We start from the raw sequence: 27,442 nt of genomic DNA on the forward strand, positions 1-27,442 counted from the left end.
TCTCTTTTTTTTTTGCTTCAGTAAATAAAATTTATTCATATTAAAATTTTGTTATTAAATTTGGTGTTTACTCTGGCTGCCTTTCATTTTATGTTAGACTTTGTTTTCATTTCTGAAACAATTTATGAAGAGATAAACATAAAAACAGAAGAAATCAAGACAGGGCAAACATTGATGCAGTCACATTGTGAATTTTAGTTGAAATTTTGCAGGGGAAAACTGTCCAATCCACCGTGCCAACATACTGTATAACACATATCGAATAATATTGTGGAATAACAATCATCTGATTTCAATCACAGTTCTATATCAAGAATCTGACTATCCAGCCTTATGTCTTACACATAGTTATTTTCTGTTAATAAATTCTAATATTAATAATTTCTGTCTAATTACGTGATTACACTACCAGTAAAAAGCTTGCAATGAGTTTTAAAATGTTTTAAAAGAAGTCTCTTTTATAATCAGAAATATGATAGCACTTTACAATAATATCCCATTAGATAATATTAGTTAATGCATTAACTAACATTAACAACGAGCAATACATTTGTTACTATATTTAAAAGAAAAAGCCATTACTTCAGTCTTCAGTATCACATGATCCTTTAGACATTTTAAAAATAATAATAAATAAAAATAAATTCATACATTTGTATGCAAAGTAATAACTTCTTATACTAAACTAAATATAAGTCCTAAACTTAACTCACATCCTAACTGAACATTTCCTGCATTTATTTTAATTTACTTCACTTTTATATGTTTTAACAAATGGGGACATCCAGCAGTGAATACACATACACAAACACTGTGAACAAACTGTATGTATATAAAGTTAATTCTGATTATTATAGATTAACCCTGAATCAAACTAAAATAAAAGCAAAACAATTTTTTTTCACTCATTAAATTTTTTTAAATAATTTTTCCAGTCAAGGACAACTACATACAGTATACATCAAAAAACATGGGGCAGCGTTTGAATCCACAAAAAAACAACATATTGTATTAATTATTATGGTCACTGACTCTGCTTAAATTCACAATAATGCATATGGACCCTCTTCACATGTTTGCGTTCTCATTTGCTTCAATAGCAAAAGAGCATTTCTATAACTTTACAAAACCGGATATACATACAGAGAGACTGACTACAGCAGTCAGAAGAGAGAAGCATGTCAAATTTACCATCTCTCCCTTAGCTGTTGTATTACAAACACTTATGTTGCAGTGTTAAGTAACTTTCTGTAATTTAAAACGGTAATATAAAACAAAGTATAGTGTTATAAATGTACATTATAATTATGGAAATATCATCACAGTCAGTGAAAAGGGTCCATACAGCTGCATTAAGTGAATGCTTGTGGTTTGTTACAGTAATACTTTCGGTTCAATTCGATAACATTTTTTTAACGCATTAGGTATCATGAACTAAGAATAAACAATACATACAGTGATTAATATACTTCAACTGTTATAAGTTGGTAACTCAAAAACATTTCAAGTACAAACATTAACTGAACTAACGTGAATTATAAAACCAAAAATAGTATATTAATAAATAAAAAATAAATCTTAATTCAGTAAAATTATTATTCATCATAAGTCCATGATAACCTATATAATGCATTAACTAATGTTAATAAATTGAACCTCTTTAACAAACATGTCTGGAGTGTTTTTGTATATTGAAATACAGTTATACATTCACATGCATTTGACAAACAGAAGTGCCACGAAATAGAGTCTTGCTCCCAAAAGAGAGCTGCCACATGGTGAGTTAGAAATAGGGCTGCACGATATATCTAAATATTGTATTGTACATAACACGATGTGCATATCGCTATGGCATGCGATATCTGAATTATATTACTACTTCAAAACATTGTGGAAAGTTTTCAGGTCGATGCATACAGCAGCGAATAGACTGGGCACGTGACTGCTACTTACGTGATGTGCTTCACAATAAAAAGAGTTATTAAGTGCAATATGTTGCAGAAAACAACTCCATTGCTGTCTGACACACTTGCATGCGTGATCCCTTCAGTTTTCTTTCGCGCATTTTTATACTCGATCGGTCCAAAATACACACACAGATGTCAAAATGCCTGTCTTGACGAGTAGCCTATTAATGTAAACATAGTTATGTCTTAACTGGGGCTACACAAAAAACAAACTCATGATTAGCGCGATTATGACATCGGGAAGACTGTTATGCTCAGCTTGTCAGTGAAGCATGGCTCTGTGATCTGAGTCGCTTAAGACATGCATCAAAACATCTTCTAAACATGACAAGCATTTATGAACATTTTGTCCAATAAAAGACCATGTCTTTGTTTTTACTCCAAACCAACTTCATAATGTCAGTCATGTGTTTGAAATGAAATCCTTCAGTGAGATGATGTGGCTTCTTACGCAGAATATAAAATGCAACACATAGTATTCTATGCAATGATAAAGGCTATGTCGATTAGCACTGCATTATAAATATAGTTTATTATGATAACAATTATAATAAGAACTGAAAAGCCATATATTGTCATAGATTAGTGTGTTAATTAGTCACTTTGAATCAATGAAAGCAGTTCAATCTTGGCCCTGCCCCAAACCCCCATAGTTTTCCTCTGTGGGGTAGAAGCCTGTGCATCAAGGGTGCATAGCGGCTGCAAAGGGGGCACTCGCGAGCAACCTTCTGAAAGCTAAAATGATGAATGGGACACCCTATGGTCTTGTGGATTTAATACACAGATGTATGCGGCGGCCATTGTAAGTCCGCAAGTGAGCATAAAGTGCCATTTGGAACAGGGACCTTTTTTTTATTCAGACATGCGTATCTTTTTTCTGTGGGGCAAATTTGAGGCACTAAACAGGTAAAATTAGTGCGTGAATACAATTCCAAAACAGCGCCAATGGGCGTGGAAATTTCTGCAGACGATTTACTGATATGTGCAAATTAAAGAACACAGACGCAGCCAGATCATTTCCATAATTACCAACACAATCTATCAAGAGCAGCACAAATAGCATCTGCTTTAAGACATGCTTTTTTGGAGCATTAACTGCACAAATACCATTTATTTGACAAGTGCAAACATGAGTAATTTTCGTTGCGTGATTCATTTTAATACTCTCCTCCCATAAATTTTGCATCTGAAAGGGAAACTTCTACAGATGCATATTCATTATGTAGGAACAAAAATAACTGGGTCCACGACTTTTCAGTGCTAATTCTTAAAAAAAAGGGACGTGACATTCATCCAAGTATGGTGACCCATACTCAGAATTCATGCCCTGCATTTAACCCATCCAAAGTGCACACACACAGCAGTGAACACACACACACTGTGAACACACACCCGGAGCAGTGGGCAGCCATTTATGCTGCGGTGCCCGGGGAGCAGTTGGGGGTTCGATGCCTTGCTCAAGGGCACCTAAGACGTGGGGACCTAAGCCCGAGATTCGAACCCACAACCCTAGGGATAGACGTCAAAAATCTCTAACCACTAGGCCACGACTTCCCATGCACATCTTTAGTAAATCCTGACAGTTCTATTTTAGCGGCAAGAGACGGTTTACTGTTAATGAATCTGGCACTTGGAGTTTCAGCACGAGAGTGTCCTCTGGCCTTCGGATGGAGGCGTATGTACTACTGATCACAGGCTACTGTATGTACTACTTTCACTGACAAGCTGCTCATGAAAACAATCGCATTCTTTGCCAAATCACAGTTTTTGCAAATTGCAGTTTTATTCTGATGAATCGTGCATTAATTATATAGCGGCATAAATTATTATAATTTTGGGGGTTTACATTGATGTTAAAATTACATTCAGATTTGTGACATTGCTTTTTATGTAATGCTAAAATACTGATGGTCACTTTCCACCAAGAACTTGGCCACACTTTAATGAAGTAATGCTGCTTTGAAGTCTGCGCATCGAGGGTGCATAGCAAAACATATATAGATATTGATTATATCATTTTCAGTTTTTACATATTTTTTTAAATTTGATTTAAATTAATTTCTAAAACTTAAAGCAATAGGCTTAACGTATCGAATATTGCATTATTTAACAAGGAATAACATACTGAATTTTTCTTCAATATCGCACAGCCCTAGTCAGAAACATACCATAAAGAGTGGCAGTGTGTTTAAAACTGAAATATAATAACACCCAACACATACTCTCTCTACAGCAATACAAATCCTATCAGTACAACCATGTCTTTTTTGTTGCGGTCAAACAAAATGTCGAATTAAGTTTACACATTAAGCAAATGAAATTCAATTATCAATAAAAACAAGACCACCAAGGCCCAATTGCATCTAAGGAACGATTATGTTATTTTAGGACAAAAGTCTGAACTGTACACCCCAAAAATTATGTAAAAGCACCAGATTAAAATTAAACAAACAAGAATTTTAGGATTATTAGTGGCCTTATTGGTATCAGCAATATGTAGCATAATTTTGTTAAAATGTATTTATGACCTTACTGGAAACAGTTGTTTATTAATAATATATTGATATTATTTAAGCTATTTTATTATGTATATGTATATATATATATATGTGTGTGTGTGTGTGTATGTATATATATATATATATATATATATATATATATATATATATATATATATATATATATGTATGTATATATACGTGTGTGTGTGTGTGTGTGTGTATATATATATATATATATATTTTATTTAAACAATATATCTTCCAGTTTAAAGCATATATTCCTGCAAAAGTAAATGTCCATACTTTCTACTGTACATTGAGTGTTTTTATGCCTGATTTCACTGAATTCACTTTGCTTACATGGTATTTTAGATTTAAAAACAATAGATTCATAATATCAACCACAATATTGGTTATTGGTTGTAACAGAAAAATAATCGGCTTTCGAGTCTTAATGAATTCTCTAGATTATGATCCCATTTCATAGAGTGCAGTTCTTTAAGAGACTTGAAAATGATCAGGGAAAACATCATATCCCATGGTGCACTGGGCTCGATTCACAATTTTCAAGAGTCCCTGTCCTGTTTTTGACATTAATAATTCGTAAAATATGTGTGTATAAAATACCAAGTACTTTGTTACACCTGGGTAACTTGTATGTCTTCATCTTTTGGGCAATCTGGAGGCTGCATTAAGCTGCTTCTCAGTTGCCATGGCGATGAGTTGTCAGCGTTTACTTGAAGAAGATTTGGGGTGACTCCTGGAGCGACAGGCGTGCATGTGGCCCCGGCCGCAGGTTGTTCAGGTCTGGCCCCTCCCACACCATGCTGAAGGCCCGATGGGGAACGGCATTCTGGGTAATGGAGTTCGGTGGAGAGGGGTGAGCGAGGAGTTGAGAGTTCGTTGGAGTATGTTCGTTCAGCGGGCTCCTGTGGAGATTGAGGAATGTTATAGAACGCAGCATCGGTCAGGACAGAGAAAAACTGCTTTGGTAGAAAGGGAAGAAAAAAACTCAAGACCAAGGAGCAGGTGAAATAAGAGGAACAGCAGGAAGTTTAGTACGGTTTAGGACATGGGCGGCAGTCAAGTTAGCGAGCAATGGCAGTGAAAGCTACAGCAGATAGGAGGTTGTAGATCATTCTGGGATATAGCAGGAACAGGACAGCTGGTAGTGCAGAAGAAGGGCTTGTTTTGGGTTTGTTAGTGTCTCAGCATCATATTTAATCTCTGTAAGGGAAATAAATGAGAAGTGGACATCAGCTGAAACAGTGTTCAAGGAAGGCACGGACAACAACAACAAAAAAGACAGGACAAGGACTCAACATATACTGTAAGGACTGGTTAAATAAAATACTTCCAGGAGACGGAACTCATTTATAATTGTGACGAGTGGGGCGGGGCCGAGGGACATGGGAGCGAGGCCGGGGGAGTGATTGGAGATGAACTACACCTGTTCGACCCACCGGTCTCGAGGCCCATGGAGGAGATGGAAGGATATAAAACTGGAGCGACGACAGTGAAGGACGAGAGAGGACCAGGCCTGGGATTTTAGTTGTGTTTTGGGTTTTATTTTATGCGCACCAGTCATCCATGAGGGGCTGGTGCGCTGTTTTGTGTTTATTTTGTTATTAAAATGTTTTTGATTGTCCGCCGGTTCCCGCCTCCTTCTTCCGGATGAATATGAAGGTTTATATCATTACAGTGGTGCCGAAACCCGGGAGAAGGAGGGACGCGCTGCTGAAGATCCCTCGCCGCTGTGGTGAATCCGCGGTGCCATCGAGCTGGCGAGGAGTGTGCCGCCATGGACGCTCGAGGCGGTGGGCTGGAGCGAGTTGCCGGGGACGGGCGAGCTCGCTACCGGCCGCCCACGATGTGGAGAGACGGCTGCCGTCCGTGAGGGAGCGGAGGAGTCGGCGCCGTTCGCCAGGTGGCCGGAGCCTGCTGCCATCCGCCGGAACGGGGGACTCCTGCCGGCTGCCCAAAACCGGAGGAGCCGTCGCCGTCCACCGGGCGGCGGAGGAGTGTCGTGCCGTCCGCCGAGGGCCGTCCAGTGCCACCGCCAGGCACCGCGGAGGAGATCGCCCAGCTGGTGGAGGGCCGAGCAGCGGTGCGTCTGGGAACCGGAATTTTATTTTTTTTTTCTCTCTCCCCTCTCTCGTCTCTGTCGCTCCTCCTTCCATCTCCTTTTCTCTCACCTCGTCTGTCCTACCCCCAGGTTCCCGCAGGTCCCCGTGAGCGGCCCCCCCGGAGGGAGGGGGGGGGGGTAGAGCGCAGTCTCGGGAGTACCCCCCGGCTTGCGAGGGGCGATGGGGGTATGTGACGAGTGGGGCGGGGCCGAGGGACATGGGAGCGAGGCCGGGGGAGTGATTGGAGATGAACTACACCTGTTCGACCCACCGGTCTCGAGGCCCATGGAGGAGATGGAAGGATATAAAACTGGAGCGACGACAGTGAAGGACGAGAGAGGACCAGGCCTGGGCTTTTAGTTGTGTTTTGGGGTTTTATTTGCGCGCACCAGTCGTCCGTGAGGGGCTGGTGCGCTGTTTTTGTGTTTATTTTGTTATTAAAGTTTCATTTTGATTGTCCGCCGGTTCCCGCCTCCTTCTTCCGGATGAATACAAAGGTTTATCATTACAGTAATATTCTTAAATTCAGAAATAAAGGCCTGTTAACAACAGTCCGATTTTCTTTCATTGGTCATTCTTTTAAAAGCTATAACGCTATACAAAAACAGAATTTTTATGACGAACAATTGTGTTGGTGTGAACCGGCCTTAACATTAATGAAATCCCTTGTGAAAAAGAAGTATACTTTAGCATTCTTTAAAAAAAAAGAGCCATTAATATGGAAATAATATACTTAAAGTGCCCCTATTGTGGATTTCTGAAAATTAGCTTTCATGCAGTGTGTGAACGAAAGTGTGTGAACGAAAATATCCTGCAAAGTTTTAAATCTGAAAGTGCACTGTGAGTTACTGTCTCTCTAAAGAAAAAGTCGATACTGAATCATTGAAACAAGTCATTTTTAAAACAAATCCCAAGCCGTTTCATGTTGACGTCAACATGAAACATTAGAATATTGCCCATAATGTTAATACGAATTTAATGAATATTAATTATAGTTTAAATGTATATTAAACGTAATTAGCTAAATTTTGTGCTTTTTTTTGACAACGTTCAGTAGGACTCAAGTACAATTTTGATATGTCATTTCATAATTATATCTTTGAAATATGGCTAAAGTGTCATGCATACTTCTTTTTTTTACATAGAGCATCACAGTCCCGCCCACAGCCCGAGAGAGCTTTGGTGCCGGAAGTAAATTTCCCATTCATTTCTCCCATTGACTTTCGGAAAAATCCGTATCTAAAGAGTTTTAGAGGATGTCTTAGGATAACCAGCTACGGCTGAACTCATAAGCATACAACATATCATTTCGAGTGAAAAAATTAAGAGAAAATCCAAAAAAAGACAAAGGTACAAGACTGTTTCGTGTCACGAAAACAAATTCCTCGTATGTGTGAACATACCTGGCAATAAAGCTCATTCTGATTCTGATTCTGATTCTGTGTACATATTTTAATTTCGAGCGAAGGAACTACTCATCCCATAAACCACCGCGCCTCATTGAACGAACCTTTTGAGCGACTTCCAAATCTGACGACGGTCGCGCGAATTTTTCCTCCAGTGAATTTTATTTTATATAGTGAATGTGCAGTAATAGCAGTTCTTTCAGTATTAATCGTGTAAATAAATAGTGTTTTATATAGGTATTGTGTATTGATTTTTATATTTATCATCGTGTATTTTATATATTGTGTGCGTGTTTGAAAGCGGTTAACAATAACGTCAGCAACATAGTGCAGTGCTTTGTACCTGACTGCAATTATCGTCAACACATGTGGTTGCCATTACACAAATGTTCAGTAAATGCACAAAAAGGTATGCCTAGGCTAAATATTGTTTTGACAGTGGCATCATAAAATGCTTGATATGACTTATACCGTATGAAGGCTACAGTAGCCTAGCTAAAGTGGACGATAATGCTAACTAACGTTACCAACCTCCCTGCAAAACTAACCAAAACTTTGTAGGTCTTGTCCCTCATGCTGGCCCTTACAAACCACACAAGCTGATCCTCGGACACGCTACACTCAACTAAAGTTACATGACCCTATCTAAAGTGGTTTTCATCCCTTTGAACACTTTTGTTTTCCTCTTTGAAAAAAGCCATCATGGCAGCCAAGGAGATCATGATTGCACTGATAAGTCTACCGTGCAAAAACGCAACACAGGTTTTTATTTTATTTTATTTTTTTAATAATGATCTTCAGTCTATACGGACCTTCCCGGGGTTTAACCAGACAGTTACACGAGTTCCACCAATCAGATGCATCACTGTGGGATTGTTCAGGATTGTGGGTAATGAAGTACTTATCCAAGACATCGCGAATAAAAGGCATTTATCTCAAAACAAGGTTAGTGCCCAATGAACCTTTGGCGTTTATATGAGCATTTACTATCACTTAGTACAGCCGTAGCTGGTTTTAAGTCTACCATGTATGGTTACGTTTTTATGGCTTATACCCCAACTGTCAATGCAGAAATTGTATTGAATTTTTACTTCCGGCACCGGCTGTGGGCGGGACTGTGATGCTCTATTGGATAGCTCACCAAGAACAATTCTGCCTTAATTTCCTCATCCTTTGTCACTCCAAACCTGTATGACCTTCTTTTTTGTGCATATTTAAATCAACAACATGAGGGTGAGTAAATTATGACAGTTTTTTTTTTGGTCAAATATCCCTTAAATGGTGCACTAAGTAATTTTTATTTATGTCTTGGTAGCTTTTTCATCTTCGTAATATATTCATGTGAAATTTGTGTTTGGTCAAATTACAAGGCAGGTGATGCGACCTCAACATGACTTAATACAGATTAAAACAGTTTTTCCGGGACACATATGACTTCAGTCGACACTATTTTAAACAGATTTGATTAAAAAAATAATAATAATTAAGGAATAAATGACTTTACATAGTATTTAATGAAAAAAAAGTTGGTAGTAATAGTTTAGGGACTAATTCTCACTATTAACTAGCATACATATTACTAGCATATTGGCTGTTTATTAGTACTTAAGGCCCGTTCACACCAAGCACGATAACTATAAAGATAACGATAAAGATATAGTTCTAAAAATCATTCTCATTATTAAAGAATGGCAGAGTCCACACCACAACTATAACGATAAAGGCACAGAGAAACGATATCGTTGGAATCACTTTCAGAATGAATTTTTTTTCTGATGAACGATAAAAACATTGCCAACCAATCAGAATCAATCCTGCTGTAATGAGCTTGAGAATTTAAAGTAGCAGGCGCGCGTCCACTTAGAATTCACAGACAATATCGTTCGCTGGTGTGGACGCTAATATCGTTATATTTATAGTTATCTTTATAGTTATCGTTCTTGGTGTGAACGGGCCTTTACAAAGCACATATTAATGCCTTATTTTGTATGACCATATTTTAGATCTCTTAATCCAACCCCATACCTAAAGTTAACAACTATCTTACTAACTAGGCAAAAGTCATAGTTAATAAATTATAATTGGTCCCCAAACTAAAGTGTGACTGTAGTAATTATGACTATTTGCAGTAGCCCCTCACTGCAGAACACAAGATCCAGGGGGCGTGGTTGGATCTACATCTAGGGGGTGGAGATGGGTGGGTGTGGAAATATATAAGGTGGGAGGGGCTGGATCTGGATCCAACCACGCCCCCTGGATCTTCTGCAGCATGCAGGATGTGTTTTGCAGCGAGGAGCATCTCACTATTTGGCCATTCCAGCCAAACATCCGAAGACCTAAATTTACAAACAGTGCACAACAAAGCACAGCCTAAAGAATTGAAGAACTAAGCACAATTTGTTCCCTGTTCCAGCTGAGCTGAAGGTGGAGGGGAAAAAATAACATCAGCTTTACAGCAGCCTGACAAGAGATCTGGATGGGTCATCTGTATGAATTAGAAATATAGGTGCAACTTTATATAGGTGGTTTATAAGAAATGTAGGTGGTTTGTAAGGGCCCTCTTTATTGTCTGTAATAATATCATTTACTTAAGATTTGATAATTATATTTCAGTTTAAATCTCAAACAAACTCAACAAATTAAATTCAAGAGTTCTTACGTTTAGTTCAATATGAACTTGACGTTTCACAATTGAGTACTGCATCTATTTAACTGAATTACTATTTTCCAGATGATGCTCATGATGAGAGTTTACTGAAATAACTTTCTGTGTATAAACACTTAAGAATGATGCTCAACTAAACTTAAGGATGACAAATGGTAATGTTTTTGTAAAGAGATTATTAAATATTTCTATGAATCAGTGTGGACTCACAAGTAAATAATGTCCTGCTTTGCTGGCAATCTTGATGATTCCATCATTGCTTTTACATCATGCATCACTGTACAGATATCCCTAATACATTCTATTATTATTATTCCTTTCCACAAATTTCTAAAATTAATTCAGGCTGAACCGATGCATTTACAGACTCCATTCAGCCTTAATTAGATCCTTTCAGTGTGTTCTGTCAATTTTTTATGAGCCTATATTTTTCGAATAAATCTACGATTAAAGTTAGAAAATCTCAAACTGTATGAATCCGTTTCAGCGTAATATCCATCTATCTTTTATAATCTCGGATTTTATAATTGTCATAGTAATATTGACAAACTAAACAATGATTGGTCTTCTTTCTTACATCTATTTGCATACTAAATTGTCTTTCTTCAATCAATTCACTTCATAATTGTAATACTTTATTTAGCTCATATCTTTACTGCTTTAAAAAAGTCAGCATTTTATTGGCAAGTTAAAATAAAGAAAATTTCTCGAGTTTTATGAGAACACAAATCATACAAAAATTATTTTCCTAAATAATTGTGACTTCTCCCAGAATATGTTATGACTTTATTCTCAAAACCTTACCTTATACTTTGAAAAATTATATTGTGATCATTTCCAAATCATATACACCAATTTAATTATTTTAACCTATACATTTAGTAAGCATTTAGTTCACCTTCTAAAGTCTCAATGTAAATGTCTTCGATATTTGCATAGTGAATTGTCTTACTTGCATATATTTGTATTACTTGTATAAAATATTTTAATTATATGAAATTTATTATTTTTTAATAATATTTAATATATATATCGTTTTTATAAAAAATTTTATTTCAGTTTTGGTTTTAGTTATTTTAGTACAGTTAAAATAAGATTATGCAATTAAAATGAGAAATGCTACCTTCGTAACTAAGTGAACAAAATGTTTTTGTATATTTAATTTGATTTCAGTTAGCATTTATTAAATTTTTTTTTCTTATTTAACTTTTTACTTTTATGGTTTTACTTAACTATATTAACCCTGCTGGAAAGAAGTGTGGATAATCAGATGAAAGTGTGAGATGTTTAGTTTGGATGTACTAAAGTGTTTTAAAAGAGTAAATGTGAATGATGGATGATGGATGTCAACAGCATGATGAGAGGTCTGGTTTTAGTTTGGTTTGTCTGTGGGCAGTTCAACACTGCTCAGATCTAGTTCAAGGACTACATGCCTCTAAACTCTAAGCTGGGGCTAGATGCAAACAAACAGGGACAAAGTGCAAGGGGTTTAATCTTGACACAAACGTGCTGCATTCACCATTGCAGGAAGTATACCTCTGTATACAAGGGTTTGAGAGCCGTCTGGCCTGACGCATCTGTAACACACGCACATTCATTAGGCACCGACACGGCAAAAAAAAAAGATAGAGTTCAAACAGAGAGAGAGACAGACAGGCACAAAGAGGATACTCTAGAATAGGCAGTCTGGACAAGGACATTGACAAATGTTTAATTTTGTGGTAAACTCTCCTTCTAAGATTGGACCTTTGTTCATTCCAGCAGCAAACATAAATGAGTGACATTTGAAGAGAAACATAGGTGGGCTGGACATGGACAGGATGTGTGGCTACAAAACACTTCACAAAAGACAAATCAAACCAGAAGAGCACAAAACGGCTGAGAACTCATAATGTCACTAAACAAAGTCGATTCTTACAGAGGCTGCTGAGCGTCCAGGACCCCGTTGGGCCACTATGGCCCCAGAGATAGCCTTGATCCAGCCGTGCATCTCCTCTGGGCTGTCCGACTGAGACAAAGAAAAATACAGACAGCTTTCATTTTTGTTCAAACTTTTAACAATGTAAAAACAATCAATTAAAACATTTATTCTTGCTTGAAAGTGTATACACATCAGTGGCTCTCAAACATTTGAGATGAAGTACCAACTCAGATTTAAAGGTATCGTTACAACCTTATCTATCGATGGAACTACTTTTGAAAATCTGATCACAAATGGAATTTCCAGTTATTTTATTTTATTTATTTATTTATTTTTGCTGCTAAAACTTTATCAGGAAAACTATTGTCCCAACAATAAAGGTTTTCTACGAATCGAACGATAAATTGCTAAAAGCTATAGTAATACTGTAAATACATATGAAATAAAATAATCTAATTACATTTACTTTTAGCAGTGCATTCGGGGAATTTTTTTTTTTTTTTTTTTAACTAACATGTGCTCCCTGGGAATCGTACCCACAACCTTGCGCTGCTAATCTAATGCTCTACCACTTGAACCACAGGGACACTTTAAATTACAAAATACCAATTAAAAAAAAAAATGGTGAAAAAAGTGTTTGTTTGTTTTATAAGAAATTAATTATTTTATCCAGCATGAGAGCATTAAATTTATTTAAAGATATTCATATAAAACTAAAAATCTTATGGACCCTAAACTTTTGAATAGCAGTTTTTCACAAATCAGTTCACTTTGTTCATGTTTTATTTATTATACTTTCATCTTGATTTCACAGATTTTCTTCTTCTTCTTCTTTTTATATAAAAGTCAGTACTTTAGTGCCATGTTAAAATAAAGTATAGAAAATTTTAGAATTTTGAATATAAACCTATAATGCTTTGAGAATAATCTATAAATAGGCCTTTTGCACAAAAATATTTTTCATAAACAACTGAATTCTCCCAGAAAAGTACTACTTTTATTTTGTAATTTTATGACTTTATTCTCAAACTTACTCACTGAATAATGCTTTTTATGAGATAAGATAAAAACATTTTTTAAATAAAGCAACAATTTTTTTAACAAATATTAAAAATCATCCTAATAATATAAAACCCACTGGAGAATTAATATGAATTTCTTACATGACATTCCTACCTGAATGTAAAAAGTTCTTGAGGTAGTAACCAGTTCAAAAAGATTGTCCCTCATCATCAAGTCACTAAAAACACAAAATCAATATCAGAAACAAAATAATTATGGGTAAAAGCTCGGCAGCACAGATGAATGATGGGAATGCTGTTATTGTTTATTACTCTTTGTTTATGCACTATTATGAAAGTCTGCCCAAGTCCCAAACTGTGGAACTTTTAAACATTGTGAACTGTCACATATCAATATTAAGATAAGCTTGGCTGCCTTGAGTAAATAAAATTATAAGAAATGTCGCTTTTGCCTGAACTATCCTGACAGAAAACATATATCATCTTGACATCTGTTCAGAGTGTGTTTTCATCCGGAAAATCAAATAAAAAAAAGAATAATATCTCGGTCCAACTTTATATTGTGTCCCAAATACCTGTGTACTTACATAGTAACTAGATGTGTACATAGTATGTAATCAAAGTGTAAGTACATATTGTTACATAGTATCTACAACTCAAATTTTTGTGTAACTACACATATGTAACAACCCACTGTGTGTAAGTACAAATGTGTAACAGGACACTGGTAACAACACTTTTTGGTAATGAAAGTACAAATGTGTAACAAAAGTGTTACACTTTAAATTAGATTTATCATGTAATTACTCTGATGTTACACAGCAGCGTCCAGTAAGTTAGGCTTCAGATAGAAATTGTGGTTGTTGTCCAGAATGTTACACTTTATATTAAGTGGACAGTTCCTGAGGAGTTACCTCGTCACTGGTATTACAGTGGTGCACCAACTCCAACTCGAGATCCAACACCTCCTACTTTACATATTCCTAAACCTACCCATCTCCACCTCCTGAATATTACTTCACCCCTAAACCGACCCATCTCCACCTCCTGGATCCTACTTCACGCTTAAACCTACCCATCTCCACCTCCTGAATCCTACTTAACACTTAAACCTACCCATCTCCACCTCCTGAATCCTACTTCACCCCTAAACCTACCCATCTCCACCTCCTGAATCCTACTTCACCCCTAAACCTACCCATCTCCACCTCCTGGATCCTACTTCACCCTTAAACCTACCCATGTCCACCTCCTGGATCCTACTTAACGCTTAAACCTACCCATTTCCACCTCCTGAATCCTACTTCACCCCTAAACCTACCCATCTCCACCTCCTGGATCCTACTTCACCCTTAAACCTACCCATCTCCACCTCCTGGATCCTACTTAACGCTTAAACCTACCCATCTCCACCTCCTGGATCCTACTTAATGCTTAAACCTACCCATCTCCACCTCCTGAATCCTACTTCACCCCTAAACCTACCCATCTCCACCTCCTGGATCCTACTTCACCCCTAAACCTACCCATCTCCACCTCCTGGATCCTACTTCACCCCTAAACCTACCCATCTCCACCTACTGTATCCTACTTCACCCATAAACCTACCCATCTCCACCCACTGGATCCTACTTCACCCCTAAACCTACCCATCTCCACCTCCTGGATCCTACTTCACCCCTAAACCTACCCATCTCCACCTCCTGGATCCTACTTCACCCCTAAACCTACCCATCTCCACCTCCTGGATCCTACTTCACCCCTAAACCTACCCATCTCCACCTACTGTATCCTACTTCACCCCTAAACCTACCCATCTCCACCTCCTGGATCCTACTTCAACCCTAAACCTACCCATCTCCACCCCCTGGATCAAATGGTTCAAATTACTCTTATACATATTGTTGTTACAAAATGTAATTATAAATGTCCTGTTACACATTTGTACTGACACAAACCATCCTGAGGGTTGTTACATATGTGTAGTTACAGAAATATTACAGCTTTAGATACTATGCACCAATGTGTACTTACACCGTGGTTACACATTACCGTATTTTTCGGACTATAAGTCACACCTAAGTATAAGTCGCATCAGTCCAAAAATACGTCATGACGAGGAAAAAAAAATATATATATAAGTCGCACTGGACTATAAGTCGCATTTATTTAGAACCAAGAACCAGGCGAGAGGGTGCTCTATGTTTTCAGTGTAGACTACAGGAGCACTGAGCAGCATAGAGCGCCCTCTTGTGGCTGGAGACGGTAATGTTTTCTCTTGGTTCATTTCTCTTGGTTCATATCAAATTAATTTTTATAGATAAGTCGCACCTGACTATAAGTCGCAGGACCAGCCAAACTATGTAAAAAAGTGCGACTTATAGTCCAAAAAATACGCTACATACACATTGTTACTATGTAAGTACACAGGTATTGGGGACACAATATAAAGTGGGACCGATATCTTTAACGTCACAAATGTTTCCTAAGAATGTCATTTGTCGGATGATTTCTCAGATATGCTACAGAATGTATGTGAATCTGCTCTGAAATGTTTTGCAGTTGTTTCTACTCAGTTAAGTTGGTTAAAGTAGAGCACAATGCTTTCCAGATGATTTCCCAGACGTGATAATGTGTGCCTAGTAGGTTGTCCAACACAATCAATCACAGTTTAAATGCATGCACTTTCAATGAAATAGTGACAGATCTCTTCCTTATTCTGACATATATACCACTTTATATGCCACTTTAAAGTGCAACTACAAGTATGCCATTGAGACAATAATTGAGCATTGTGTAGGATTTGTTTACACAGATTGTCAACCGCTGGCTAAACCAACGGTGTACGTATGGGCCGTAACTTCCTGTTTGTGGAACACTGAATGACAGGGGGTGTGGCAAAGTGTATTTGGGAAACATTAAATAAAACTAAACTTAACTAAACTAAAAAAACAAATGAAGCACTACTGACCTTTGTTTACACTCCTGTACCTTGTTGACTTCCTTCAAAGGAATAACTCGCAACGCCTCCCGCTCCTAAAAACAAAGTTTCATTCAGTAATCTATTGAAAACTGTCTTTATTTCATGCAAATGGTTGATAAGCACTGAGCAAACATTCCAGCCATGTTGAGTGTGTGCAGTGAGGAAGTACAGGCCCGAGCAGGTGAGCAGTGAGCGCAGGCTTGTGATTATCAGCCCTGAAGTATCCTTTATTGACATCTACTGTATGATTTAGCCCACACACACACACACACACACACACACACACACACACACACACACACACAGAACCAGTGGCTTATTGTGCTCTTGTCAAAGCTGTAACTAGTTCTTGTCACCTAAGACATCACAGTTGTCTTTTCCTACGGTGTTTATCAAAAAAAGTACTTTAGAATCACAGATCATAGTCCATTAGCCTCTAGTTAGATTGACAGAAATCTGAATCTAGTCATGGTTTGGTTCAGTTTAAATAGATTTAATTTAATACAATTATTTTTGTATGAATTGTAACAGCTTCTCAATTGGAAATAGGTAAAGAATTGTATTCTGGATATGAAATGAAACCTTTAAACATTAATAGTAAGATTTTGCTTATATGACTAACTCCGAATGATAATTGCATTGAAATTTCACTGTTGGAGAAAGAAGATCAGTTTACTAGTCTCTGCTATTCTTAACTTCATGGGAATGAAAATAATTATTCTACTATAAATCCGTGGGAAATAACGTGTCAAAAAAATGTTCAACAGGAAGTTGTGTGTTTGAATAGTGGAACAACTTTCCATTGTTCTACGGCCTCAGTCAAAACTATTTAAAACAGTTTACCATGATTTTAAAAAACTACTTACCAAAAAAAGTGAGCCAATGTTGGTTTCTTTATCAGACATGGTTACTTTATTTGAGAGGAAACTTATGTTGGATGCCAATCGATTGTCTAATCATCCCTTCTCCAGTGAGTTATTAAAGGCATCTTGTTATTATAGGCATCTATTATAGTTATTATAATAACATATTGTTATTATAGGCATCTTGAAATTGTTAACCCAGTGTCATATTCAATTTTGGATTATGAAACTGTTAATTTACCAAGCTTATACCTGTAAGGTTAATAATTCACATTGTTTAGCTCTAGAACTGAGATTTGGAGCAGGGCTTTATATATCAGGGTCAAAGGTGGTGTTAACCTTTTCAAAACTTACACATGGCCTTGACTCAGGTTTAATATTACACAACTTAATCATAGCATAAAAAGCCTATTCATACATTTAATTTTTTATTTTTGTTATTTGCATTTGGCTTTTAAAAGCAGCTTTTCCAAGTATTAAATACAGAAAATTACGACAAAGAAAATTTAATTTAATATTTGGTCCCGCTTTATATTCTGTATTCATGTCAAAAAATGAATTGCTCAGTACAATGCACTTTTTTTGATCATGTTGTATTGCAAAACACTTTTGCTGCTATTTAGGTGGGACACAGTTAAGGTTGGGAACAGGTTTGTTATTATGGTTATGTACAGGGCAGGGCGAGCAGTGTGATTATAGATTTAATTACAGAAATATTTAATGAATTAAAATGTTATTTTTTTAATCTAAGTACAGAATAAAAACAAGTGTGTACATAATATGTACACTGGTTCAAATGATTCAGTTAAATGATAGTACACCGTAGTTAAAGACAACTAGTATAAAGTAATTCTGAATGAGAACTCACATTTGCGACTAAAAATAAATGTGCCCAAACTGTAAAATGTATTTAGGAGCATGTGTGAATCCCAGGGGTCTTGATAAAGTTTGTTTCTAAATGTAATTATGAATTCCTCTTTAAAATTTAAGAGGAAGATGTGCTTCCTGTGTTGTCCTAAAGCAATAGCCACTGATGCAGACATGTTCAGACACAGTCAGCCTGTTGACACACAGCAAGAGGAATTCATGACACTGTGAACAAGTTCAAACAAACACCAAGGCATGCTCAAAGACACACACACACACACACACACGGTCTTAACCTCTACTGGACACAAGCTTTGACTCCCACATGAGTCACTGTCTAATTCTGGGGGCACATATGTAATTATGCTTCACTGGTGAAATGTGATTGGATCAGATGGCATGAACAATACACATTCCGGACTTTCACTTATCAGATGGGAGCTTATAGACAGGCTCACAGACGCACAGGTGCAAAACACAGTGAAAACAAAGAGCAGCACAGGTCAATGGGTTTAAGAAGAATTCAAGGCCAACAGCAATGTGCTAGGCTGTGGAGAGATGCAGGAGGAAGCAAGAGAGGTACAGACTAACCATGTCTGATTTGAAGTAGCTCAGTGTATTGTCATCCAGCATGAAATATCTCCTTTTCCAGTTTTTCATCTAGAGAAAGACAGAAATCTCTGTAAGAGATGCCAACCTAGACGGAAAATTTAATCATGTAGGCCGTATCATTATGCATTTGGTGCATGACAGGTGTTAATTTCGTACACTGCAGAAAGGCAACTTAAGCTAAAGTCATATTTACAACTGCTCAGTAAAACTTAGCAGGCAGATTTGGTTCATGTTCAGGTTGGTCATGTGAATTTGCCACACTGACCAACTGAAAGCTGCTAAGTTTGAAAGTGATTTTGTGTGAGCTGTGCTTTATACGTTGCAATGCTTTTTCGCCAGTGGATCTTCACCTAATTTTTACTACAAACACACTATAAAGCCCACAGGATCATATTTGATATGCACATTTTTTTAATTCTCTTAAATAATTAACATGATCATGCTGAAAAAACCCATTGTACACAGTTTTGTAAAAACGATTACACTTTTTTTTTTAGGAAGTAAAAGGCCTTTTAGTACAATTTTAATAACATCCCCCTTTAGGTTGTGGTACACAAGTCTTTTTTCTGTGAAATCTTTACTGGTTTTCATTTAGTGATATTGCAAGTAATATTTTAAGATAAACACTTACTTGATTGAAGCAACATAGATTTTACCTATAGGTTTATCTATATATATATTAAAATGGGAGTATTAAGAATGATACATCAGGTTTTAAGGAATATTTATTTGTCACTGTATTGTATTACATTGTATGTTTCATATGCATACAGGTTTTATTTAGCAGTCTGCTATATTGTTATAAACATCTCAATAGCTTACATTTCAAATAAACAGAATTCTATCTTACTTTTTTGCCATATAAATATCAGCAACTGCATAAAAGTGTATATTTTTCCTAAGTTTGGCCACTAGAATAATTTTTTTTTCCCACCTTCTTCGAGTATGAGCTATGCATCCTCCTATAACATACTATATAAGCCATAAAAGTCTGATTGATGAAATATGATACTCAACAAAAAACTAAAATACAAACTTATTCTGTATTTCTTACTCACCACACCTCCCTGTTTGACACAATATCCAGCTTTAATGACTGACTGGTCTTGGTTACTCCGGCTCAAGTAATACGGCAGCTGACCGGGAGGTTTCCTCTGCCCGCTCCTGTCTGCACCATTCTGATCCTCGCCCTTTTCCTGAGAGCCAGTGCCATACAACAAAGTTTATTACATCATCCTTTTTTTTTCTTCTTTTTTTTTCAAATGTGTTGCAGTAGCTACATCAGTAATGATACTGCACCAACATATGACATATGAAAGTGGTAATCATATAGTACCACAATATATATCAAAGTATAAAACATCTGATATAATGCTACTGCTCAGTGTATCTTAGAGTTTTGTTTTTGCAGTGGAGCCACCTTTAATATATGTTAATGTGTCATGAGGTTAAGTGACCTGTGTGGTGGTGATGATGGGCACTCCTGCAATGATTTCCGTCTTGTAGGACACTTGTTTCATGGCACCTGATGTGTCCACACAAGCTTCTGTTGTATTATGAGCCACTTGCTCTCCTGACTTCGGCACCTGGAGAAGAAATGAGAAAAGACAAACAATCATAACAAATCTGTATGCGACAGCTGCTTTCTTTATAGGAGTATTTATATAAGTTCTATAATTAAAAAAGTCTGACAAGGACCATCAATTCCAGATCAAACCATTCCATTCATGAATATTTTCATTTAGAAAAAAAACACATTACATTAATCAACAGTGACAACAAAAGACATTTATAATGTTACAAGATTTCTATTTCGATTTAATACATTTTTTTTTAAGTCAGCTATCACTGAAATACATTTTAAATATATAAAAAATTAAAAAAAGAATTCACAATATTACTTCTGTATTTTTTATCAAATAAATTCAGCACTGGTGAATAGTTTTAAATACTTTTTTTTATCTTACTGATGCCAATTAGTCTTTCTAATGCTGAAGAATAATAATAAGTAGAAAAGTTTGTAATGCTTTTCATGTTGTTGCAATAAAAAACTCAACAAAACTTGACATATCCCCTCGGAGTAAATGAATAATTTGTCCGTCTGGTCCATCCGATACAGTGATCAGCCGCCTGCTAGTAAAGCCTGACTGACACTACAGCAGCTTCTTTGGGGATGGCAGTTCGTTGTTTTGTGCCTTCAGGCTAAAAACACATCCCTGATCAATACATCATCACTACACATGCTACCTCTGACCCAAAACAAACTGTCAGTTGTAATCATATTAGCATGTTAGCATCCAGCGGCAAACACATCCTGCACTGCATGAAAATACTGCCATTAACATTCAAAGGATGTTGTTATATTAGGAACAATTAAAATGTATTTGACAGACAATTCAAATTCACGAACGATTTAATTCAGTATTTTTAAGCATGCATTTATAAGATTCTTTTAAATACTTCTAATCTACTTAAATGAAAACAAACAAATGAGTAAAATGAGACCGTTTCATCCTACAAGAAAATAATTGTGAAGCTGCCATGCAATAGCATTTTAGAGAAGTGTAGTGACGAGTGTCATTTGCTCATGGGATAATTATTGTATTCCAGCAGTCGTGAGACAAGATCAGACACGAGGTGCTCGGAAAGCTTTTTGGAAGGAAAAACATTACCTGAAGCTGAGTGGAGTGAATGTCTGTGTAAGGCATACTAGAAAATGTTGCAATACTGTGTCCCATTAATGTATACATATTCAAAAAAATATGTATATTTATGTATGCATGTAGATTTTTTATGATGCAATTTCAAGTTTTCCTTTCTCTTTGGAATGTTACAAGCTGTTTGTGCATAGATAAGATCCCTAAAGTTGCAAAGACTAAAGTCTCAAACCCAAATAGACATTCTTTATAAAAGTTGAGAATCATACAAGCCTAATGTTCATGTAAAGATAGAAGGCGTAACTTTGATTCTTGCTGTAGTATTGTTGCTGCCGCCATCGCCATGTTGTGGAGACACTGCGTACAAAGGCTTTTTATAAAGTGAATCAGTGCCAACTTTGAAGGACAGTCTGGCACTTTTGACAGCCTGTAAGTATGTTTCATATTTAAAGAATTTGAAACTGATGATTAAAACGTGAGTTTTGAGCAGTATAGAGTAGCACTTCTTGTTTGTATTTCTCTGATCACAAATGCAGACATGGTTTTATGTTTACGCGGCGCGATATGCAGCGCATTAAAAGGGCAGTACAAGTCATTATAATCAGTAATTATGTCCCCATTGGATGCAACAAATACCTTGTTAGTAATAGGTTTTATTGGTTTTGTCTCGTCGCGCCGGGACACGGCATCACAGTATGGTAAAGGCTTGAGGTATTCAGCCAATCACGAAGCCCTGGATATCAGAGCACACCTTGCTTTTCAGAACGATTAGCTTTGTAAAAATTGACGCGTTTCAGAAAGTCTGGGCATATGGGAGCAATAATGATCTACAGTATGTAAAATATAATGTGTTTTTGAACCTTAAACAACATAAACACACTGTATAACACCAAATACACAAAATAATGTTCTTTTTTATCAATGTAATACGACTCCTTTAACTTTCAACAAATTGCAAATAAATATATATATATATATATATATATATATATATATATATATATATATATATATTTTTTTTTTTTTTTTTTTTTTTTTGGCCAACACAAGCGATTCATAAATTAAAAGCCAATAAATTAACATATCATAACATTTCTCTTGTTTGATTGTCCACTTATCTTAATTGTCTATGGCCCGAGATGCTGAAATAGGCTTCAGCCTATAGAAATAGGCTAATTGTGCCTGTTCTCCTACAGGATCCAGTTCTCCAAAATCTGCAGTTTGGAGAACCATCTAAACTCTTTTCTGGTTAGTAAAAGGAATCTGATCCAGGATCAGTGACTTACTGTGATTTTGGTGGCGTTGTTGAGTGCACTGACCCACTCCACTAAATCTTGCTTATCATTCGCCTGCAAGTAAAACTTCCTCATTCCAGCGTTGATGACTGTGGGAGGACACAAAGATTTGGAGATGATGATATAATCACATTTTAGTGGCATTATGGATTTGCCAAAATGGATTACATCTCTTCCTGTCTAAGTGTGTGCTTCTAGGCCTGAATAAGAGTGCTTTCACACTACCACTTCTGGTGCGCATCCAGGTTTCTTTGACGTGAAAGTTCGGTTGGATGATGTCAATACGGTTTTACAAACTTTCGCACCAGGGTTATTATAGTTATAAAAACAATTTCACTACTTGAAATAAAATAAACATTAACTTAAGGAAAAACAAAATTAAACTAAACAACAACGCATTTTATTTAAGCTATTTGACAAAACAACATTTCTCATTTTCAACTTGATGTACTAAAATATCTAAAGCTAAAATTGTAATAACAATTGTATAGACATTAAAAACAAACAAATAAAACTTTAAAATGAAAACATCAAATTTCAAATAGCGAAATACTAGTAAAATCTATAATAGTATCTCGGTGATGCTAAAATAACACTTTCATGCAGGAACAAAGCATGAAAGCAGAGTCCACTTGAAAAGGTGGTCATGTGAACTCTGATACTGTTCAATGCAGATATGAATGCAATTGGCCTAAACTGTGGAAGTGAACCGCTATTAATGAGGTATGATTCAGTCAAACTGTATGAGTGTGTGTGCACGCTCAATTTCCTGATAATTGGGACTGCATACTACAAACTGAAAAATTGTACTTCTCATTTCTAAATATGTCACTGTTAATGAACCGTAACAATTAAAAGCTAAAATGTTATGAAATGTCTTTACAAGTCACAAAAACAACATCTAAAATCCAGTTAAATCATTTTCTGTGCAAGTCTAAAAGTGAAAACTCTCACATCCCTTTAGTGCGGCTGGCTAGAGAGGCAGTTATTATAGTAACTGCGTTTATGTGGTCAACTTAACACATGTAAAACTTACTGTCCATGTTTCCAAATAAACCAGCTGTGATATCAAGATTCAATTTTATTATAGTAGTATTTCATAATACTGGTAAAAGTACAGACCTTCCCATCACAAGTTAAAGAACACTGGGCCACTGTGTTCACTGGGCCTGAATTACATCAGGAAGGTCAGACTAATACTTTATTAACCACTTTAGAGTATGAGATGCAATGTATGACTAATTTTAGCATTTGTATTATGTTGCTCACATACACTCCTGACACTGGCCTCTCGTCTAACTCCACCGGGTAAAGTCCCAGAAACCCCAGTGTGTGATTGTCTCTGGCTCTGATCTCAGAAACAATAGCCAGGGTCAGGGGTCATGGTCTAACATGCCCTACCTTCCGTGTACTGCATCCTCAGAGTGACATGGAGAGGGAAACATCACTTTCTTACCGAAGCAGAATTCTGCCTTTGGACGCAATTTGGTGGCATCGCTAACCTTTAATGACAAAATATGACCAGATGAATAATATTGTACCCATATGCATACACATATTTTAAAGTGCACTAAAACATTTTCAACATTAAAAAGAAGCTGTTTTATTATACATAAGAGTTAAGATCACATGGCCAGCCATTACAAAAAAATTTATAAAAAATGCATAGTAACTTTTCTTAACAAGCCGCACATTTTAAAATGTATCATTCATGTCTGTGTGAATATATAAAGTTCCTAATAACTAGTCATCATTAGTCAGAAATAACAGATCAATTACAAACCTTGGATATATATGTTAGTTTGAGGGAGCCGACATTGGATGTTCCTTCTGGAAGATTCTGTAGAAGCAGAGGGTTAAAGTAATTAGAGCTGAAATTCTGAACAAACATGAACAGAATACATTTACGCCGAGTGTACGATATTCTCCAAAGTTGTAGAATTGCACAGGGGTCTATGAAAGTTTTAGCACACATCTACAGATGCAGTTGGGTAAATTATTCAAAGTCAGACGTGGCATCAATAAAAGATGCTGGCTGGAGCTACTGACTGAGTCTTAGATAAAGTGATTGGTATAGAACCTGCAGCAGCCAAGAGAAAAGAGAGAATCCATTAAAAGGTACAAAGAACGAACATGAAGAATCAAAAAAGACAGGTCCTGACATGGGCACCTCATCAGTGAACTTAGTTCTGGTCATGTTTCATCTGAGGTTTCCTTATTTACTCCAAGCTAAATGACTTTAAATCACTGAAAGCATCAGAGCAGTTCATGTCAAAACTTTCCATTAAACCACATTAAACCAAATTGCAAATGAGTGCAGAATATATAATAATAATAAATAGTTGCTTATTAGTATGCATATTACTAGCATACCAGCTTTTATTAGTACCTATAAAGCTCATGTTAATGCCTTATTATGAATGGCCATATTTTAGGTCCCTTAATCCAACCCCATATCTAAACTTAAAAGCAGGGTAGGTGATTTGGTTCAAAAACATTTTTTGTTATGCTGGATGAAAGTCTCTTCACATCGTGATAGCAATCACGAAGTTAAGTGGTCTAAATGTATTTATATTATCTGTGGAAGGCGTAGGACCAAAATATTTTCGTCCAATCATATCTGATGACATATCATGCGCAGACATGATACGTCATCAGCGCGTCCCATTATTCTATTGCAGACCGACCGAGAATGGAAGGTAGGGCTGCACAATTAATCGAATTTCTAATCGCGATTACAATTATGGATGTCACAATTACGTAATTGTTCAAAGTCCACTTATGTTATTATGCACACTTAACATGTTATCTTTAGGGTTTTTCCATTGTTTTAGTTTTAGTATAACATTATGATTCCATTCCTATTTTTTTTTTTATCATTTAAGGAAGAAAATAAACCAATTTATATTTGACATTTGAGGCTTAATACTATAGAAAAGCACTAAAGCTCTGTGTCCACCAAAGCTTTTTTAGCCAGCTGAAAATGCCAGGCACTCTGCTGAAAATGCCCAGCTGCGTTTCTGAAGCTTAAATTGGGCGGAGCAGGCCGTTGCCATCTTGGCAGTGCATCACCGCGCGTCACTCCCGGATAATCGAAAATGAGCAAAAAGGCAGGAGCTGGTTGCTGAAACCACACCCACTTAGCTCAACCGCAGTGACAGCAGCGGCAATCCACCTGTCACTCAAGTTGCCATGCCCTTAATTATGCAAAACTTTAAAGCTTAATATAATTTAAACAGATGAGTTATAAAAAAAATTCACCCCCTCACAGTTGTCACGAAGAGCAAAATTAACTATATAGACTGTAACAATGTACAAACTTCATAATCACGGGAAGAAGGAGGCGGGAACCAGCGAACATTCAAATGAAAGCTTTAATAACAAAATAAACACAAAACAGCGCGACAGCCCCCACGGACGACTGCCGCGCACAAACAAAACCAAAACACAAAATAAAACCCAGGCCTGGTCCTCTCTCGTCCTTCACTGTCGTTGCTCCTCTTTTGTATCCTTTCCGATCTCCTCCGCTCCGTTCCCACGGCTCTCAGCCCCGCCCCAGTTGTCACATAGACCAAAACCACTTTTTGCAGTGCTCCCATTGAGAACGACTGAAAAAAAATACGCTAGCCGTGAGGAAAAACACTTTGGTGGACACGCGGCCTAAAGGTTTTTTTTTTTTTGGGTGTGTTCAGCTTGTTTATTTTCATATAAAAATACGGCATACAGTTGCATCAAATAATGGTATAAACATCAATTTAAATTGTGATAATCGTTATTAATAATTGCAATTACAATTTTAAGGGAATAATCGACAATTATGATTATTGTCATGATCGTGCAGCCCTAATAGAAAGCATTTTTTAATTAATATTATGCATTTTGTACTGTAAAGTTTTTTCACCGGTGAATGAGAAATGAGGTAATCCGACAGCATTACATTCAACCCTCCACCAATGCCGTCTCTCATTGTATCGCTGGTTAGCCTCTGGTCTGCCTGTTCACTTTCATGTGTTTTGGAGGAGGCGTGGCTTTGGATGGTGATTTGCAGGGAGGGTGTGTTCTTATGCTTTCAAAGCTAGCTTGTTATTGCTAGCCTCTCTTAAATTGCCTACCCTACATTTAACAACTTTTTTATTAACTATTAATACGCAGCAATTTAGGAGTTTAGTGAGCTAATGGTTAGTTAATAGTGAGAAGTGGTCCCCAAACTAAAGTATGAATATGCATAGGAATATACACATACAGTATATGCGGGACATAAGACATAATGTAGAACAAATTGTTAGTTCTATGCAGTTGTTCAAACAGAATGTGTTATTGTTATGAAAAAAGACAAGACATAGGCAGTAGAATGGGAAAAGGATGGCTGCCTCCGTGACGTGCTCTGCAGTTGTTTTTGTGTTTTTGTTATTTTGTCCTGTCTTTAGTTATATTCCTGCAATCAGTTTCACCAGGGACGAATTGCTGGATATTCGGCAACACACATCTCCCGATATTTCACCGGTTTTCGACTATTCTGATGTTTTGCTGGACATTCTTGTCGGCGGAGCGGCTGCG

At 36.7% G+C, this 27,442-nt stretch overlaps 1 protein-coding gene across 7 annotated transcripts in view; it reads right to left on the bottom strand.

The window, feature by feature from the left end:
* Positions 1-4,710: 4,710 nt before the first annotated feature.
* LOC132121320 (pleckstrin homology domain-containing family A member 1-like) overlaps positions 4,711-27,442 on the bottom strand; it is a 46,252-nt gene continuing 23,520 nt past the window's right edge. The window contains exons 3-13 of one of the 7 annotated variants that reach the window (XM_059530607.1): positions 24,669-24,725; positions 24,342-24,387; positions 22,877-22,974; positions 20,391-20,519; positions 19,992-20,129; positions 18,913-18,981; positions 16,580-16,644; positions 13,763-13,826; positions 12,584-12,673; positions 12,202-12,242; positions 4,711-5,397 (exon numbers count right to left, since the gene is read on the bottom strand). In XM_059530607.1, the coding sequence (XP_059386590.1) occupies positions 5,202-5,397; positions 12,202-12,242; positions 12,584-12,673; positions 13,763-13,826; positions 16,580-16,644; positions 18,913-18,981; positions 19,992-20,129; positions 20,391-20,519; positions 22,877-22,974; positions 24,342-24,387; positions 24,669-24,725 (993 nt within the window). In that variant the 3' untranslated portion in view covers positions 4,711-5,201. Of the gene's footprint in view, positions 5,696-12,171; positions 12,243-12,583; positions 12,674-13,762; positions 13,827-16,579; positions 16,645-18,912; positions 18,982-19,991; positions 20,130-20,390; positions 20,520-22,876; positions 22,975-24,341; positions 24,388-24,668; positions 24,726-27,442 lie in introns of all 7 variants that reach the window. The other 6 variants (XM_059530606.1, XM_059530610.1, XM_059530611.1 and 3 more) reach the window with 6 other exon arrangements.

This window comes from Carassius carassius, chromosome 39 (genome assembly GCF_963082965.1).
Source record: "Carassius carassius chromosome 39, fCarCar2.1, whole genome shotgun sequence".
Taxonomy (NCBI): domain Eukaryota; kingdom Metazoa; phylum Chordata; class Actinopteri; order Cypriniformes; family Cyprinidae; genus Carassius; species Carassius carassius.